Genomic DNA, 16,032 nt, shown 5'->3' with positions numbered 1-16,032 from the left:
AATCCATTAATTCGTATTTTGCATTCATTATTTTTGTATTTTATATTCAATCATTTGTATTTTGTATTCATTAATTTGTATTTTGTGTTCATTAATTTGTATTTTGTATACATAATTTTGTATTTTGCATTCATTATGTTGTATTTTGCATTCAATAATTTTTTTTTGTATTTTGTATTCATAATTTTGTACTTTGCATTCATAATTTTTTATTTTGTATTCACTGTTTTGCTTTTTGTATTCCTTACTTTCGTTTTTGTGTTCATTCATTTGTATTTTGTATTTTGCATTCATCAATTTGTATTTTGTATTCAATAATTTGTATTTTGTATTCATAATTTATATTTTGCCTTCCATCATTTTGTATTTTGAATTCATAATTTATTATTTTGTGCTCGCAGTTTTGTTTTTCATATTCGTTCATTTGTATTTTGCATTCACAATTTTTAATTTTGTAGCCAATAATTTGTATTTTGCATTCATTCTTTGTATTTTACATTCATAATTTTTAATTTTGCATTCAATAATTTGTATTTTTCATTAATAATTTGTATTTTGCATTAATAATTTGTATTTTTCTCCTCCAAGCTGGTTCACGGGGAGACGCCCGGAGTTCACAGATCCCAGGGTGGTGGCACGGGGCGAAGGCCGGGAAGGTGAGTGCTGGGTCCTGGCAGCTGCAGCTGGGTCCTGGCAGCTGCAGCTGGGTCCTGGACCTGCTCCTGGGTCCTGGCAGCTGCTCCTGGGTCCTGGAGCTGTTGGGTCCTGGCAGCTGCAGCTGGGTCCTGACAGCTGCTGGGTCCTGGCAGATGCAGCTGCTGGGTCTTGGAGCTGCTCCTGGGTCTTGGAGCTGCTGGGTCCTGGTAGTTGCAGCTGGGTCCTGGAGCTTCTGGGTCCTGGCAGCTGCTGGATCCTAGAGCTGCTGGATCCTGGACCTGCTCCTGGGTCCTGGCAGCTGCTGCTGGGTCCTGGAGCTGCTCCTGGGTCCTGGAGCTGCTTCTGGGTCCTGACAGCTGCTGGGTCCTGGAGCTGTAGCTGGGTCCTGGCAGCTGTAGCTGGGTCCTGGCAGCTGCTGCTGAGTCCTGGACCTGTTGGGTCCTGGAGCTGCTCCTGGGTCCTGGAGCTGCTCCTGGGTCCTGGAGCTGCTCCTGGGTCCTGGACCTGTTGGGTCCTGGCAGCTGCTCCTGGGTCCTGGAGCTGCTCCTGGGTCCTGGAGCTGCTCCTGGGTCCTGGACCTGTTGGGTCCTGGCAGCTGCTCCTGGGTCCTGGAGCTGCTCCTGGGTCCTGGCAGCTGCAGCTGGGTCCTGGCAGCTGCAGCTGGGTCCTGGCAGCTGCCGGGGCTCCACAGGGAGCCCCAACCCTCCTGTGACGGCTCCTCCCTCCCTGCCAGTGACCCGGGTGCGCTCCCAGGGCTTCGTCACCGTCTCCTTCAACGTGATGACCAAAGACCTGCACAAGCTGGGCTACGACGTGGGCCAGGGACCGCAGGGGCTGCACCAGGCCTGAGCTCCCGGGGCCTTCCAGGGAAACTCCAACTCCAAACACCAGCCTCCAGGATTTGGAGTTTGGAGTGTGCAACTCCAAACACCAACCTTGAGGATTTGGAGTTTGGAGTGTGCAATTCCAAACACCAACCTTGAGGATTTGGAGTTTGGAGTGTGCAACTCCAAACACCAGCCTCCAGGATTTGGAGTTTGGAGTGTGCAACTCCAAACACCAACCTCGAGGATTTGGAGTTTGGAGTGTGCAATTCCAAACACCAGCCTTGAGGATTTGGAGTTTGGAGTGTGCAACTCCAAACACCAACCCCGGAGGATTTGGGATGATGTCCAAGCCTAATCCTGTCAGTAATGTTAAAGTATTGTGGAAATTGATGTTATTGATAACATTCAGTGTTTTATGGATCAATATTGTATTTTATTCAGTGTTTTTAGGGGTTAGACTGTCTCAGAGTAAGGCCTGTAACAAAATATTTTTATAGCAGCCTTTTGTACACCTTTTTGTAGAATTAATGACACAAAAAGTTTTGATCTGTATTAGTTTCCCTGCAGTTAAACTTTGCAAACCTAGTTTCTTTTTAATGGCTTTTTTTTTTTTTTTTTTTGCATTGCAAATGAGGAATTGAAATTATTGCACCTTCCCAAAATGGTCCTGTGAAATGCATCCCCCTCTGAGCTCTTTTAGGCTGAATAAACTCTGTTGTATCAATAGATTCATTTGTCTTTCTGCTGCTAAAGGGGTTTCTTTGTTTGTGCCAGGATGTTTTTAAGCCCTAAATCATCCAAGCTCTGCTCGACTTAAAGGTAGAAGAGAAAAAGAAGTGTTTCAATGCAGTGACTAATTGCTGAGTCATTTTCCCGTTTCATTTTGGGCATGTAACCTCTTGTGTTTGACTGCAAATCCCAGGAGAACAACGCCATCTCCCTAAAAGGGAACTAGCAAGACCTCCAAGTGTAGAAATCCCAGGAAAAACACCCAGGGATGAACCACAAATCCTCCAGGACACAGCTCAACAAAACACCCAGGCAGAGATTGTTCTGATCCACTGTGGGGTGGAATAAATTTAATTTCTGAAAACATAAAAGTGGTCACTGGAACGTTGCTGGGAGCAGCAGCACCTTTTATCTGACCTAGAAATACTTCTCCAAACGTTTTTAGGGATAATTTTTCATCTCCTGCCTTGTTTTTGTTGACTCCACACTTCCAATGGAGTTGTTTTGGTCATTTGTAATCTCTGAAGTGAGTCACGTTGCAGTCCAAAGTCAGAAGCATTTCCTGTTGGCTCAGAGGAGACTTTGAGGAATTTTGTTTCCTTTTCAGAAGTTTGGGAAGCAGGATAAATATTTTCGGAAGGCTTGGGAGGCAAACACTGCACCTCCTGCTGCTGCCTGAAGTCCCAGTTTCCCCTGGAGCACAGTTCCTGCCCACATTCCAACTGCAGCAAAGCTGGCACAGCCCAGACCTGGATTTATTCACAGCCAGCTCCTCCTCCTGCTGCTCCAAACCCCTGAATTCCTGTTCCAAAGGAACTCTGGGGTGTTTCACCCCCGTGGCACCAACCGGACCTGAGCCAGCTTCCCCTGACAGCTGAGGGGAAGGGAGGTTAAAAATGAAAAGTAAAAACCCTAAACTCCATAAAACAGGATTAAAGAACCTTGAGGTATTTAAGCTGCCCTCTAAGCAGATCCCACATTGCCACCTGCATTATTAGGGATTTTTGCCTATTTTTTTCAGGGTTTTGTTGGATTTTGAGGTGGTTTTGGGCTCCTCAGTGGCTTGAGCACATCTAAGAGCTTCACTTACCTTCCCCAGGGATTGGGCAAGTTCCCTTGAGTTCCCTGTGAGTGTTTCCCTGAGGGCATCACCCAGGGGAGATGTTTGGAGTTTCCCAAGCCCCAGATATCCCTCAGAAACCTCTCCCAGAAATGTTCTTGCTGCTGCCTTTGTCCTTGTCTGGTTGAAGCCTTTGCTCCTCAGGTGTGACAGTGTCAGAATCCCAATTTGGGGTATTGATGATCCCAAAATTGTAGAAAGTCTCTGTCCTTCTGTTCTGTTGCCAAAGAAGAAGTTGTAATTTATCTGTGCTGGTTTCCAGGTTGTTTATTCTGTTGATCTCTCACATGTTCTGCTGCCCTGCCCAGCTCTGTCCTGCAGGGCAGCGTGTGGGGCTCTGCCCTCAGTGGGATGTGACAAACATTAAATACCAGAAACTCCCTGGGCTGCATTTACAAGAACGTGCCAATATCTGTCACCTACGTTGGACAGTGTGTCCCCAGCCTGGACCAACAGAAAAATGCCAACACCACAGTGAGACATGGAGGGCATGAAGAAGGAGAAAAAGGACAAGGCACACCCAATTTCCTCCATCTTGTCCCTTTGGACCCCTCATCTAGAATCCTAAAATTTTACTTTTGCACCCGTGCCACACTTGATTATTACTGATATCAAACCCTCAGAGCTGGTAATTCATGCTGTAAGATTGAAAACTCTTTTCCATGGGCAGAGATCACAGCCAGTGTCTCTGGGGGCTCTGTAGAGAGACACTGGCTGTGATCTCTGTCCATGGGTCCCAGGGCAGCCAGGGGCTCACGGAGATTTCCTCTCACCCAGCTGGAACACCCTGCTCCTTTCCTGGTTAATCATTCTCTCCCTTCCCTCCAAACCTGCCCTGGAATTCCCAACCCCACAAGAGCAGCACCTCTCAGCTGGAGCTCTGCTTGTGTCATTTATTGGTGATTATCCTCCAAATTCCAGACAGGCAGGGAAAAATCTTCCTGGAGAACAAGTTCTGCCACAGGAGAGGCTCCGAGGCCAGAGAGATGTTCGGGGTCTCTGCAGCTCTCCTGTCCTGGAAAGGTGTGTCCAGCACATTTCTCTCCCTTTTAGGATTTTTAATAGAGGTATTTCACAGAGAGAAATGGAAGAGAAAACAATTTCTATTTCTGCTCCTTGTTTTTCCCATGTGGAATGTGTTTGGAGAATTGTTTCCCTGGGGTGATGCTTGGATAGATTCTGGTGAGGATTGTTTGAGCCTGGTGGCCAATCCATCCAATCCAATCCAATCCAATCCAATCCAATCCAATCCAACCCAACCCAATCCAATCCAATCCAACCCAATCCAATCCAACCCAACCCAATCCAATCCAACCCAATCCAATCCAACCCAACCCAATCCAATCCAATCCAATCCAACCCAATCCAATCCAACCCAACCCAATCCAACCCAATCCAATCCAACCCAACCCAATCCAACCCAACCCAACCCAATCCAATCCAATCCAATCCAACCCACCTGGGGCTGGACTCAGAGAGGGTCACAAGTTGTGTTAGAGTCAGAGAAAGTAGTTTGTAGTTTTAGTATCCTCCTTTTAGATAGTATATTAATGTATTTTAGCATAGTTATAATAAAATAATTCAGCCTTCTGAATGGAGTCAGACATCAGCATTTCTGCCCAGTGGGTTCACCTGGGTTTCCAATAGAAAGGCTTTGGATTCACTCCATGGGAGTTTTCCTGCTGTTACGCGGGCAGGGAACAGCCAAGGACTGGGACTGAACAGCAGCTTGAGGATCAAACCCTCCAGAAAAAGGAAAATAATTCGGATAATCCTTAGGAATTGTTTAGCGCCTTTCCCACCGAGCAGCAGCAGCAGCTCCTGCCCTCTCGTGGCTGCTCCCAACCTTTAGGGAAGCGCTGGAAGTGATTAATACCAATTAACTGCGGGGCTGAATGAAGAATTCCGAGTTTTTCCCGTTCCTCCGTGGCAGTCGCTCCGTGCTGGCTGCCCTGGCACTGCCCCTTGTCCCCGGAGCAGGGGGCAAACACCTCCCGAGGCTGCTGCGCCAGGGGGCTGAGCATCCCCCCGAGGCTGCCAGGCTGCTTTCCACCAGCTGGGAATGATCTCCGTCTGAAAAGGAGACGGATTGGAGCTGACAGCAGCAGTGTCGGCTTGGGAGCAGGAGATCTGTGAAATGCTGGGAAAAAAAAAAAAAAATAGGAAAAAAAAATCAAACACTCAAACACAAAGCAGCCACACATTTGAAGAAAATTGAGGATTTAGTTCCAGTTCTTGACAGGTTTGTAGTGTTTCCTCCCGTTTGTGCCACTGGAGATTCGGGGGGACACGGGGCTGGGGGGTCACAGGGCAGCGGGGTGGGAGCAGGGGTAGAGCCAGGCTGGCACCCCCAGCGTGGAGCATTCCCCGTTCCTGGGACACCCAGACTGGGGACAGCAGGAACCCCAACCCGGGACCCCCAACTGGGACCCCCACCCTGGGACCCCCACCCCGGACCTCTCCCCTTGGGGCCGGCAGCCCCAGCAGCAGCTGGATGGGCTGGTGGCCCTGGAGAAGCCACCCAGGACATCTCCAGGGGGTCCCTCAGACCTGAGCCCCCCCCGAGGGCACCGAGAACCCCCCAGCAGCCAGCCCAAGGTCCGGGCACTCCTGAGCAGCACATCTGGAGCAGCCCCAGCTCCAGCTTGGGATGTTCTCCAGACCACGCCACCCCCAGCAGGGTGGGCAAAAGCCACCCTGGTCCCACCCTGTCCCCTCTCAACACCCACCCCGGGGGCAGAGGGGATCCCTGAGCGATTTTCCTGAGGCAAACGTGGGGCAGCTCAAGCCCCAAGCTCCGAGACACTCGTGGATATTTGCAAACCTGGGAGCCAGCTCCACTTTTGGAAGCAAAATCTCCCAAACCTGCAGTTCCCACCCGGCTGCAGCGCTGCCAGCAGCCTCCAGGGCAGCCCCGCTGGGGCTGGGAGCACAGGGCAGCACAAATCCCTCAGAACCCATCCTTTGGGCTTGGATTTTGGGCTCCTTCGGGATGGAAAGCAGGGCTGAGCCCCCGGGAGGGAGGGAGGGAACAGCACGAGCTGCATTCCCGGCAGGATCTGAGGGATCCAGCCTCGTCCTTCAGAGGGAAGAGCAGCAGACACACAGAACTGCTGAAGCTGTCTATTTTTGGCTCCCTTTTCAGGCCAGGATATTTAAGTACCCAAATTCACCTCAGAGAATATCATCACTCCATTTAGTGCCAGACTTGCTGATGAAGATATTAAAAAAATCAGAAAAAAAAACCTCCTCCACCATCACCCAACACAACCCCAGGCAGCCCACGGCCTCCAGGGCTGCTACAGCACAGCAGAGCCGCCTCCCTGGAGCTTGGAAAATCCACGGATTTCATTCCATGGCCACAAAAAGCACTTCAGGAAGGAGTCAGACCCGATTTGCACAGGTTCTAGGGGAAGAAGGACACGAAGGTGTCTGATGGTTTTCCATCGCCGGCGTTACTCGAGGTGGTTCCGCCGTGGTGCTGTGGAGAATTCCAGGAGGGCTGGGGAGGGATGGGTGGGATCAGGAGGGTTTGGATTGGATGGGTGGGATTGGGAGAAGGGTTTGGAATGGATGGGTGGGATTGGGATGGATGGGTGGGATCGGGAGGACTGGGGAGGGATGGGTGGGATAGGAGGGTTCGGAGTAGAAGGGTGGGATCGGGAGGAGGGTTTGGGATGGACGGGAGGGATCAGGATGGGTGGGTGGGATCGGGAGGACTGGGGAGGGATGGGTGGGATAGGAGGGTTCAGAGTGGATGGGTGGGATTGGGAGGAGGGTTTGGGAATGGATGGGTGGGATAGGGAGGATTTGGGATGGATGGGTGGGATCGGGAGGAGGGTTTGGGATGGACGGGAGGGATCGGGAGGGTTTGGGATGGATGGGAGGGATCGGGAGGGTTTGGGAATGGATGAGTGGGATCAGCCCACGCCGGGTCAGGGTCCTGTGGAGGATCCTGGCCTCCCTCTGCTCCTGCAGCCCGGCCAGCCCAGCGCAGGCACGGATCCCGCAGGCACCGGGATGGGGGTGGATTCACCGGGGCTCCTTTCCACAGGGAAATCCCAGGTCTCTGCTCCACCACATCCCCCTGGCTCGGGTGGAGCTCTGACCCCAGCAGCTCTCCTGGTCAAACAGGCAGGAGCCGGGATGCCATTCCTGCCGGGCAGGGTCTCGGCCGTGTCCCAGCCAGGTTTCCTGTCGGGAAGCAGCGGGCAGGGAGCTGGGAACACAAACCCACCTCTGCTCCGGCTTTATCCTGGTGGTCTGAGGCGTCATGGATTTCCCCTCACCTGAAATGGGAAGGTGTTTGCTCCACCAGTGGCAGGAGCAGCTGAGGCAGAGCGATGTGAGCTGGCCTGAGGACACTGGGGACCCTGGAGTGCCAGGACAAGGGGAACGGCTTCCCACTGCCAGAGGGCAGGGCTAGATGGGATTTGGGGAACAGATTCCTCGCTGTGAGGTCGAGGCCCTGGCACTGGGTGCCCAGAGCAGCTGTGGCTGCCCCTGGATCCCTGGAAGTGTCCAAGGCCAGGTTGGACAGGGCTGGGAGCAGCCTGGGACAGCGGGAGGTGTCCCTGCCCACGGGGACATTTGTGGGATTTTCTTTAATCTCTCAGGGAGGTATTTCCCAAAACCCTGAGGGTCCCGCAACTCAGTCCCTGCACAGCCCCAGGATGGGCCGTGTCCCCCCAGGGAATCCCCACATTCCTCCTTTACCTCCTCCCAGTTCCCCATGGATCACCAGACCCTGCCAATGAACCTCCCTGGCACCAAGGGGAACTTCCAGCTCCTCAGCTTCAACAGTGACAGGGCACAATCAACAAAACCAGAACTGCCACCACCACATCCCACGCTGGCTCTTCACCATTCCCCGTCCCGAGCTCCCAAACAAGCAGGAGTCCTCAGGAAATCCAACTCACAAATGGGGAAAGGTGACCTTTCCAGTTAACTTGAAAAATACGGGAGTTTTGAACGTGAGAAGTGCATAAATCCTGCTGGTTCCCCAAAATGCAGCTCGCAGGGTGTTGCGGAGGCCGTGCCAGAGGCAGAGCACAGGATGGGCTCAGCCCTGTCCCCACGGCTCCAGGAAGAGCAGAAGGGGCAGAGCTGCACCCTCAGCCCAGCACAAACCTCAGCAAAGTCCCCGCAGCAGCGGCGTGGGCGAGGGGAAGCCAGAAGATAAATCCTTATCCAGAGGCCTCTTCCTCTGCAGGGCGGGCAAATCCTCCTCACCCCTCTGCAGAGGAAGAGGAAAAGGAAATGTGGGATGGGGGAGCAGCTCTGCAAGCTCAGCAGAAAACTCCACCACGGGCACGGCTCTGCTCAGCACGGGCTGGGGCAGCTCAGTTCAGCCACCAGAACCCACCAGAATCCACCTGAACCCATAAAAATCCACCTGAACCCATCAAAATCCACCAAAACCCACCAGAATCCACCAAAATCCACCAAAACCCACCAGAATCTACCAAAACCCACCAGAACCCACCAGAACCCATCAGAATCCACCAGAATCCATCAGAACCCACCAAAACCCACCAAAATCCACCAGAACCCACCAGAACTGCCCAGAATCTACCAAAACCCATCAAAACCCACCAAAACCCACCAGAACTCCCCAGAACCCACCAGAATCCACCAGAACCCATCAAAATCCACCAAAACCCACTAGAACCCATCAAAATCAACCAGAACCCATCAAAACCAACCAGAACCCATCAAAATCCACCAGAACCCACCAGAACTTCCCAGAACCCATCAAAATCCACCAGAACCCACCAGAACTCCCCAGAACCCATCAAAATCCACCAGAACCCACCAGAACTCCCCAGAACCCACCAGAACTCCCCAGAACCCACCAGAACCACCCAGAATCCACCTCCTCCGAAGAGCTGAGCCACCACAGCCCCCAGCCTCAGCCTCCCGAGCGGGTCCCGCTGCCAGCGCGCAGCTCCACGAGGCAGCAGCAGAACCAGAGAATCCCAGAAGGGTTTGGGTGGGGAGGGACACTGAAGCCCACCCACTGCCAAGCCCAGCACCTTGCCCTGCCCCAGCCCTGCCCAGCCCGGCCCTGGCACTGCCAGGGACCCGGGGCAGCCCCGGCTCCTCCAGGGACACCGGAGCGTTCCCGGGGCTTCGGCAGCCGACACCAAAGCAGACTTTTCTCCCCAGAGCCACAGCTCCAGCATTAATTAGTGAGCATTGATTAGTGATCAGCCTGATTGGCAGCAAACGAAGCAGGGAGGCTGGAGGGGCTGTGGAGAGGCAGCTCCTGCCGGTGGTGTTAATGAAGTGCCCTTCATTAATTAAGGCAGCCGGGATGAGAGCCTGGCTCGCTCCCAGGCTGGAAGCAGAGCCACAGAGCCCAGGCTGAGCTACAAAAATGGGAATTGAGGAGCGCCCAGCTCCTGTCCCAACCCTCCTCCCACAGCCCCCTTCCCCAAATTCCTGCCTGGACACAAATCCAGAGGCTCCAGCGAGCTCCGAGCTCCCTCCACGGGGCTCTTCAGGGGCAGCGTGGTTAAAAGAAGGAATTTGGTCACCTGCAGCACAACAAATCTGCATTTTTATTGAGTCACTGAGGTCTCAGCCAAGCCATGGAAACCCTCCTCTCTCCCAGCCCGTCCTGGGAAAAGTCATGGATGAATCCTCGTGCCACAAACCTTCCAGCAGCTCACCCCAAACCCGTCCTGCCAAGCTCCACCGAGCAGGGCTTGGGTGGCAAAGGGAGCACAAACACCACGCAGAAGCCTGGAAAAAGCAACACAGCTGGGATAGAAGCAATACAATTTTAATTCTGACCAGTCACCTCCAAACCCCTCGTCTTTCCACTGTTCTGATGGCATTTTTAAGTAGCACATCTGTGACATAGCTGGGGGGGGGGGAGAAAAAAAAAAAAAGACACAAAGATACAGACATTATGATACAATAGTACAAATGATAAATTATTTATACAGTAAATAATGGCAATAGTCAGCACAAATCCAGAAAAAGCAGCTGGCTCCCAGGGTTATGAGCAGTTTGGGAAATGTTGGAACACTTGGAGAGGAAGAGTTGTGTGAGATTCTGCTGGGAAAAAGAAATCTCCTCTTTTCTCCCCACCTGTGCAATATTCAGGCATAGAGAACACCTCGAGCTGGAACAGCAAAGGGGCACAAGGGGAACAAGAGCTGCCTTGGCTACAGGACCTCCCAAAAACTGTAAACACCACAACCCACCAGGCCTTCCCTTCCCTGCCCCTCCACAGAGCTGAGTTTCTCTAGAGCATAAAACTGAATAAATAACTGAGCTTATTTAGGGGGAAATTATGCCAAGGAGTGTGTGTGTGTGTTTTTGTGTGTGTTTTTTTTTGTGTGTGTGTGTGTGTGTTAACTTTTTTTTTTTTTTTAAACAAGATATTGAACACTTTTCTCTTTGGTCAATTTGACCAGTAATGCTATTTTGGGCTACTGATGTTTTTAAAAATCAAAAAGGGGGGAAAAAAGCACTTTGAATATTTTCAAAGTGAGAAAAATAAGGAGAAGAAGGGGAAATGGAGAAAAAAGGGCAGAAGGGATGTGATAGGGCACACAAATATCCTCCAGAAATGTGGAGGGTCAGGAGGGAGGGAGGATTATCCTGCAGAGGAGGAAAATCATCACAAAATGAGCTGGACCCTTCAGAGCGTCCCCAGGCAGGACAGTGACCCCCCTGTGTCACCCCTGGGGACACAGCCCAGCCCAGAACATTCACCAAACCAGCTCTTTCTCCTCCCAAACTCAGCTCCTGCCACAAGCCCTGTGCCAGGCTGGGATCTGGGCTTAGTTAGTCTCAGCCTAAATATTTCCAGCACCAGGATTTGGGCTGTGGCTCCTCAGGGAGCCTCCTTTGGGTTTGCTGTGCCATAAATGTGCCTGTTTTAATATAAAAGGGATAAATTCTGGGGGCAGTGACTTGGGAGGAAAAGCAACAATTTGCCATTCAACAGCTTCATTAAGCCAGGGCTCTCTCCCAGAGCAAATTTACAGTGGCAGCTCCAACTGCAGATTGTTTCAGCACTTTAAATATTTCTTATCAACCTCATCTGGCCTCTAGAAAATTCCCCAGGACGTGGCCAGGATTTTGGCTGGGCAGACAACGCCCCAGCCCGCTGCAGCTCAGGGGACAAAGGGACAAACCCCCAGTGACCTTGATTCCAGTGCTGGTCAAATCCAACTGGGAAAACAACCTGGGAGGAATCTTGTCAGAGATCAGCTGGAAAAAAGCACCTTCCCCCCCATCTGCAAGAATCACACCCTTCCTGCTCTACACTTCCCAACAACTGAAAAAGTCTTTTTGCTTTGCTCTGAAAGGCAACAGGAATGGGGTTTGGTTTTGTTTTTAAAGACAGGCTGGGCGTGGACAGCAACCCTCTTCCCTCCTCTATAAAACCAAGGATTGGGAATGCTCCCTGCCAGCTCCAGAGGATCCCACATGTGCACAGGAGCATCCACAGGAACACTGAGCACTCCATGCACTGCCAGAGCCACCCTGACCTGCACAGCTCCAGCCTGGGCTGGTCCCTAAATCTGATCATCCTTCAGCCTCCGCTTCCCACCAGGAGATGGATCCCACTCCTTCCTTCCATAGGATCACTCCCTCCACGGGATCAATCACTCCTTCCATGGGATCCATTCCCTCCATGGGATCACTCCTTCCATAGATCACTCCCTCCACAGGATCACTCCTTCCACGGTATCCACTCCTTCCATGGGATCACTCCTTCCATGGGATCCACTCCTTCCATGGGATCACTCCTTCCATGGGATCCACTACCTCCATGGGATCATTCCTTCCATGGGATCATTCCTTCCATGGGATCACTCCTTCCATGGGATCCAGCCCCTCTCCAGCCCCACAGGGAATTGTTCCACCACAACAAACTGTGGAAAATTCTGTTTTCCCCCCTCTTAAATTAAGGAAAGGCCACCAAGTCCGTTCAGAGGTGCCCTGCAGGCAGGAAAAATCCCTTCCCATGGAATTTTTGGGAGGGGCTGGGGCTCCAGCAGAACCCCTGAGCGTGGTGAGGAGTCCAGACATGAACATTCATTTAAAAGGGATGGTTCAGCTCCCAAGGGAAGGCTGGACATGGAAGCAGTTATCCCAGGGAGTGCACCTTCCAACAGGAAAAATCAGTGGATAAAATGAAACAAGTTCTGTTTGTACATCAGGATTTTTAACAGCTCCACAAGTTTTACAAGGAAAATAAAACCAAACAGCCTCTCTTGGGATCTTCATCAAGGCTAAAAGTCTGTCCAGTCTGGGGATTGGGAAATGGGAACAAATCAAGGGAAAGGCGACTTTAGTGTTTTTTCTTTTTAATGTAGTCTTAATTCATGTTATGCTCAAATTCAATTCATCTAAAAATAATTAGTCACGAGGATTTGTTTTTGATTTGCATTATGAATACTTCATTTAAAGGTAAATATTTTAGTGTTAATCTTCCCTTTTAAACTCTCTTTACAGAAACAAAGAGCGAAAACCATAAATAAGAGGGCATTAAAACCATAAAAATGACATTTGCCAATATCTTAATTTTTCAGCCAGACTTGATAAATCTATCAAAACCAGACAGTTAAATAAGAACCACATTATAAAAATTAGCAAAAAAAGGACTATTAGGTAACTCTGCAAACTCAAAATATGAAACTGTACTAAACAAAATATGTGCAAAAGTATACAAGAGTAACTGCATATAGCAAGGTTAAGCCTGAATTAGTTTTAAAGCTTGCCCCGGTGAAACTGAATTCAAAGTTGTCCCACTGTATCTCTCTTTTTTTTTTTCCTTTTCTTTGTTTTTTCCATTTTTTTTTTCTTTCAACTCACATTTTAAGTCAAATAAAAACAAAATACACATGAAAAAACTTCCAAACGAAGCTGGTACTGGACAAGCACAGAGCAGGACACTCACTCAGCACGAGTGCAGCCACTCACAGAGTTCCAGGAGTCCTTAGAGTAGTGTAGGAATTCAACACTGCACACGACAGCACAACTCGAGCATGGTCTTGGGTGTTTTGTCTGGGGTTTTGTGTTATTCTCCTTTCGAGACAAGCTTGCTGTTGTCAGTCACACCTCAGAGATACCAAAGCAGTGCGAGTTTGCAATGTTTAATGCATAAAAACCAAGCCCCCCTGGGCCCTCCGGGTCGGTCTCTTCTAAGAGTAAGGACTATGGGTGAACCAACAGTCTAGAACTGTGTGTAGTTATGTGCAAAACATTCACTAGCACTCGGAACCTCAGGTCTATCTCACGGGCAGAGGAAGTGACAGATGCAGGGAAGAGTAACTTCAGGAATCCAGCACATGATCTGACATCTACAAAATAGCCAAGGGAGTTTTCCAGTGGCAGGTTCTCTCCCTAGAAAGTGTGTTTGAAATGATTAACAAAGTAACAAAAATGGGCAGAATCTAACTTTGGTGAAAAGTCTGAACATTTCACATGATGCTCAACAAGCCAAAGTAAGGTACCATCTGTAGCAAAGACTAGATTTAGATTAACTGGTAAGTAGAGACAACTCTTCAAAGATCATAACTGTAAACTGCAAATCTACTTCCAAGTCTCTCACACACCGTTCAGTCCACACAGGCCACGTTCGTTTCGCTGGAAAGACTTCAGCCTGGAAACACTAAGAAAAGAAAAGTTCCTTTAATTGGGTCTTTATAGGAGGAAAGGGTTAGTTGTATTTGCAGCCTGGGAGGCTGCTGGCGGCATTCCTGTACTGTGCAGAGCTTGGGGCATTGATCCTGCAATGCTCAGCCCCTGGCCCACCCGGATGGTGCCCATGGCCGGCAGCGGTGCCATGCCCACGGGCACGGGGGCCATGGAAGACAGAGGTATTGGCTCCATGCTCAGCGGGGGCACGGCGCTGAAGGAGGGGCTGCTGCCCAGCACGGGACTCGCCCTCATCTGGTTCAGGGTCAGAGGCTGAGGCTGGTTCACCTGGAAGGGGTTGATTGGAGTCGCTGCGGTCGCGGCACCTGCGGGGGAGAGGAGGGACAGTGAGGCACTGCTGTCAGCACCAGGGGCTGCCAACATCTGACCTGGCAAGGAACGCTCCCCGAGTGCATCCCCACGCCCAAAACACCCTGTGGAGCAGCTGCCCCCAGCAGAACACAGGGTGGAAGCAGCCAGTGCCTCCAACACCCCTATTATCAATGCAGGCGAACCCAACGGGAAGGAATGACCATGTCTGACTCCATTCAGAAAGCTGAATTATTTCTTTATTATACATTAATATACTATATAAAAGGAGGATGCTAAAATTACACACTGCTTTCTCTGACTCTAACACAACTCGTGACCCTCTCTTGAAAGCCCAGCCCCAGGTGGGTTGGATTGGATTGGGTTGGGTTGGATTGGATTGGATTGGATTGGCCACCAGGCTCAAACAATCCTCACCAGAATCCAACCAAGCATCACCCCAGGGAAACAATTCTCCAAACACATTCCACATGGGAAAAACAAGGAGCAGAAATAGAAATTGTTTTCTCTTTCATTTCTCTCTGTGCACCTCTATGAAAAATCCTGAGAGGGAGAGAAATGTGCTTGCCACACACCCCTTCACTGACCCACAGCTCCCACCTCTGACTGGAGTCACAGGTTCCAAATTTGGTTACCTGCAAAAAGCCTAACCACATCCACATCACTGATTTAATTTTTTATATGTTACTTTGCAAGCATTCTGTGCTCCTTTACTGCAAACAGTGAGTTCACATCAGATACTGGGGAGAAATCCTTCCCTGAGGGTCCCACAGAAGCTGTGGCTGCCCCTGGATCCCTGGAAGTGCCCAAGGCCAGGCTGGACAGGGCTTGGAGCAGCCTGGGACAGTGGAAGTTGTCCCTGCTCATGGCAGGGATGTTTCTTAAGGTCCCTTCCAAACCATGCTGGGATTCTGTGATTTGTGTGTTTGCTCCAAGCTCCCAGCAGCCACCTCCATTTTCGTGTTGCTGGCACCGAGCTCGGACAAGAATTCTCAAAGTAAACAACTTGTTTCCGAATTACAGCGGTGCTCAGAAAAGCAGAGCACAACTTTCCCAGCCTCTGAGGTTCCCTGGATTGCTGCCAGCCCTGCAAATTCCTTTTAGTGTACAAGCCCAGGATTATTTGGATGGCCCAGTGACCCCTCACAAACTTTTTGTAGTACCCGGGAAGGGCAGATACACAGATTTCCTCTCTCACCCTGCTCACTGCCAAGGCTGCTCAGAATCACTGCTTTTTTCCTACTCAGGGATTTTAATAAATTGACTTTTTCTTCCATTGGGAGAGTGATGAAAATAAATACTGAAAGAGCATTTCCAAGTTTCACCCTATGAGCAACACAGGAAAATATCAGTGCAAATTCAGCTTTTAAAATACACATCTGCCACATGTTTGGTGTCACCATTTCAGTCTGCTCCAAGCAAAGGCTCACTTCTAACAGGCTCAGCTTGCAGGAGAACTACAACAGCCAATTTTTTTCCACAATACACTGAGAATGTGTTTTCAGATCAAAACTGGCTCACTGTGCCGGCCTAAGACAGACTAACTAGCAGCTCACTGAATTACCCTGCAGAGTTTGCTCTCGGAGACCTCAGACTGCAGTCAGAGACCTCCTGTGCCTGCTGCAGCTCCAGGAAAAGGGAAATCCAACCTTCTTCCACAGGAAACTCCTACCTGTTACCTTCCCAAGGCAATCTTACCTGTTT

At 50.4% G+C, this 16,032-nt stretch overlaps 2 protein-coding genes across 5 annotated transcripts in view; one reads left to right on the top strand and one right to left on the bottom strand.

Annotated features, from left to right (window-relative positions):
• Positions 1-16,032, top strand: part of B9D1 (B9 domain containing 1) — a 55,378-nt gene that overhangs the window by 2,813 nt on the left and 36,533 nt on the right. Inside the window, exons 6-7 of one of the 2 annotated variants that reach the window (XM_077786903.1) lie at positions 589-656; positions 1,391-1,536. In XM_077786903.1, coding sequence (XP_077643029.1) covers positions 589-656; positions 1,391-1,506 — 184 coding nt within the window. In that variant the 3' untranslated portion in view covers positions 1,507-1,536. Of the gene's footprint in view, positions 1-588; positions 657-1,390; positions 2,211-16,032 lie in introns of those variants that run through there. The other variant, XM_021550558.3, reaches the window with a different exon arrangement.
• Positions 10,100-16,032, bottom strand: part of EPN2 (epsin 2) — a 45,923-nt gene continuing 39,990 nt past the window's right edge. For all 3 annotated transcript variants that reach the window (XM_077786902.1, XM_021550221.3, XM_021550236.3), the window contains one exon: positions 10,100-14,324. In XM_077786902.1, the coding sequence (XP_077643028.1) occupies positions 14,005-14,324 (320 nt within the window). In that variant the 3' untranslated portion in view covers positions 10,100-14,004. The remainder of the gene's footprint in view (positions 14,325-16,032) is intronic.

The sequence above is a fragment of the Lonchura striata genome, chromosome 16 (assembly GCF_046129695.1).
Source record: "Lonchura striata isolate bLonStr1 chromosome 16, bLonStr1.mat, whole genome shotgun sequence".
NCBI lineage: Eukaryota > Metazoa > Chordata > Aves > Passeriformes > Estrildidae > Lonchura > Lonchura striata.
The sequence above is the reverse complement of the archived record's forward strand: the minus strand, read 5'-3'. Positions and strand labels throughout refer to the sequence as shown.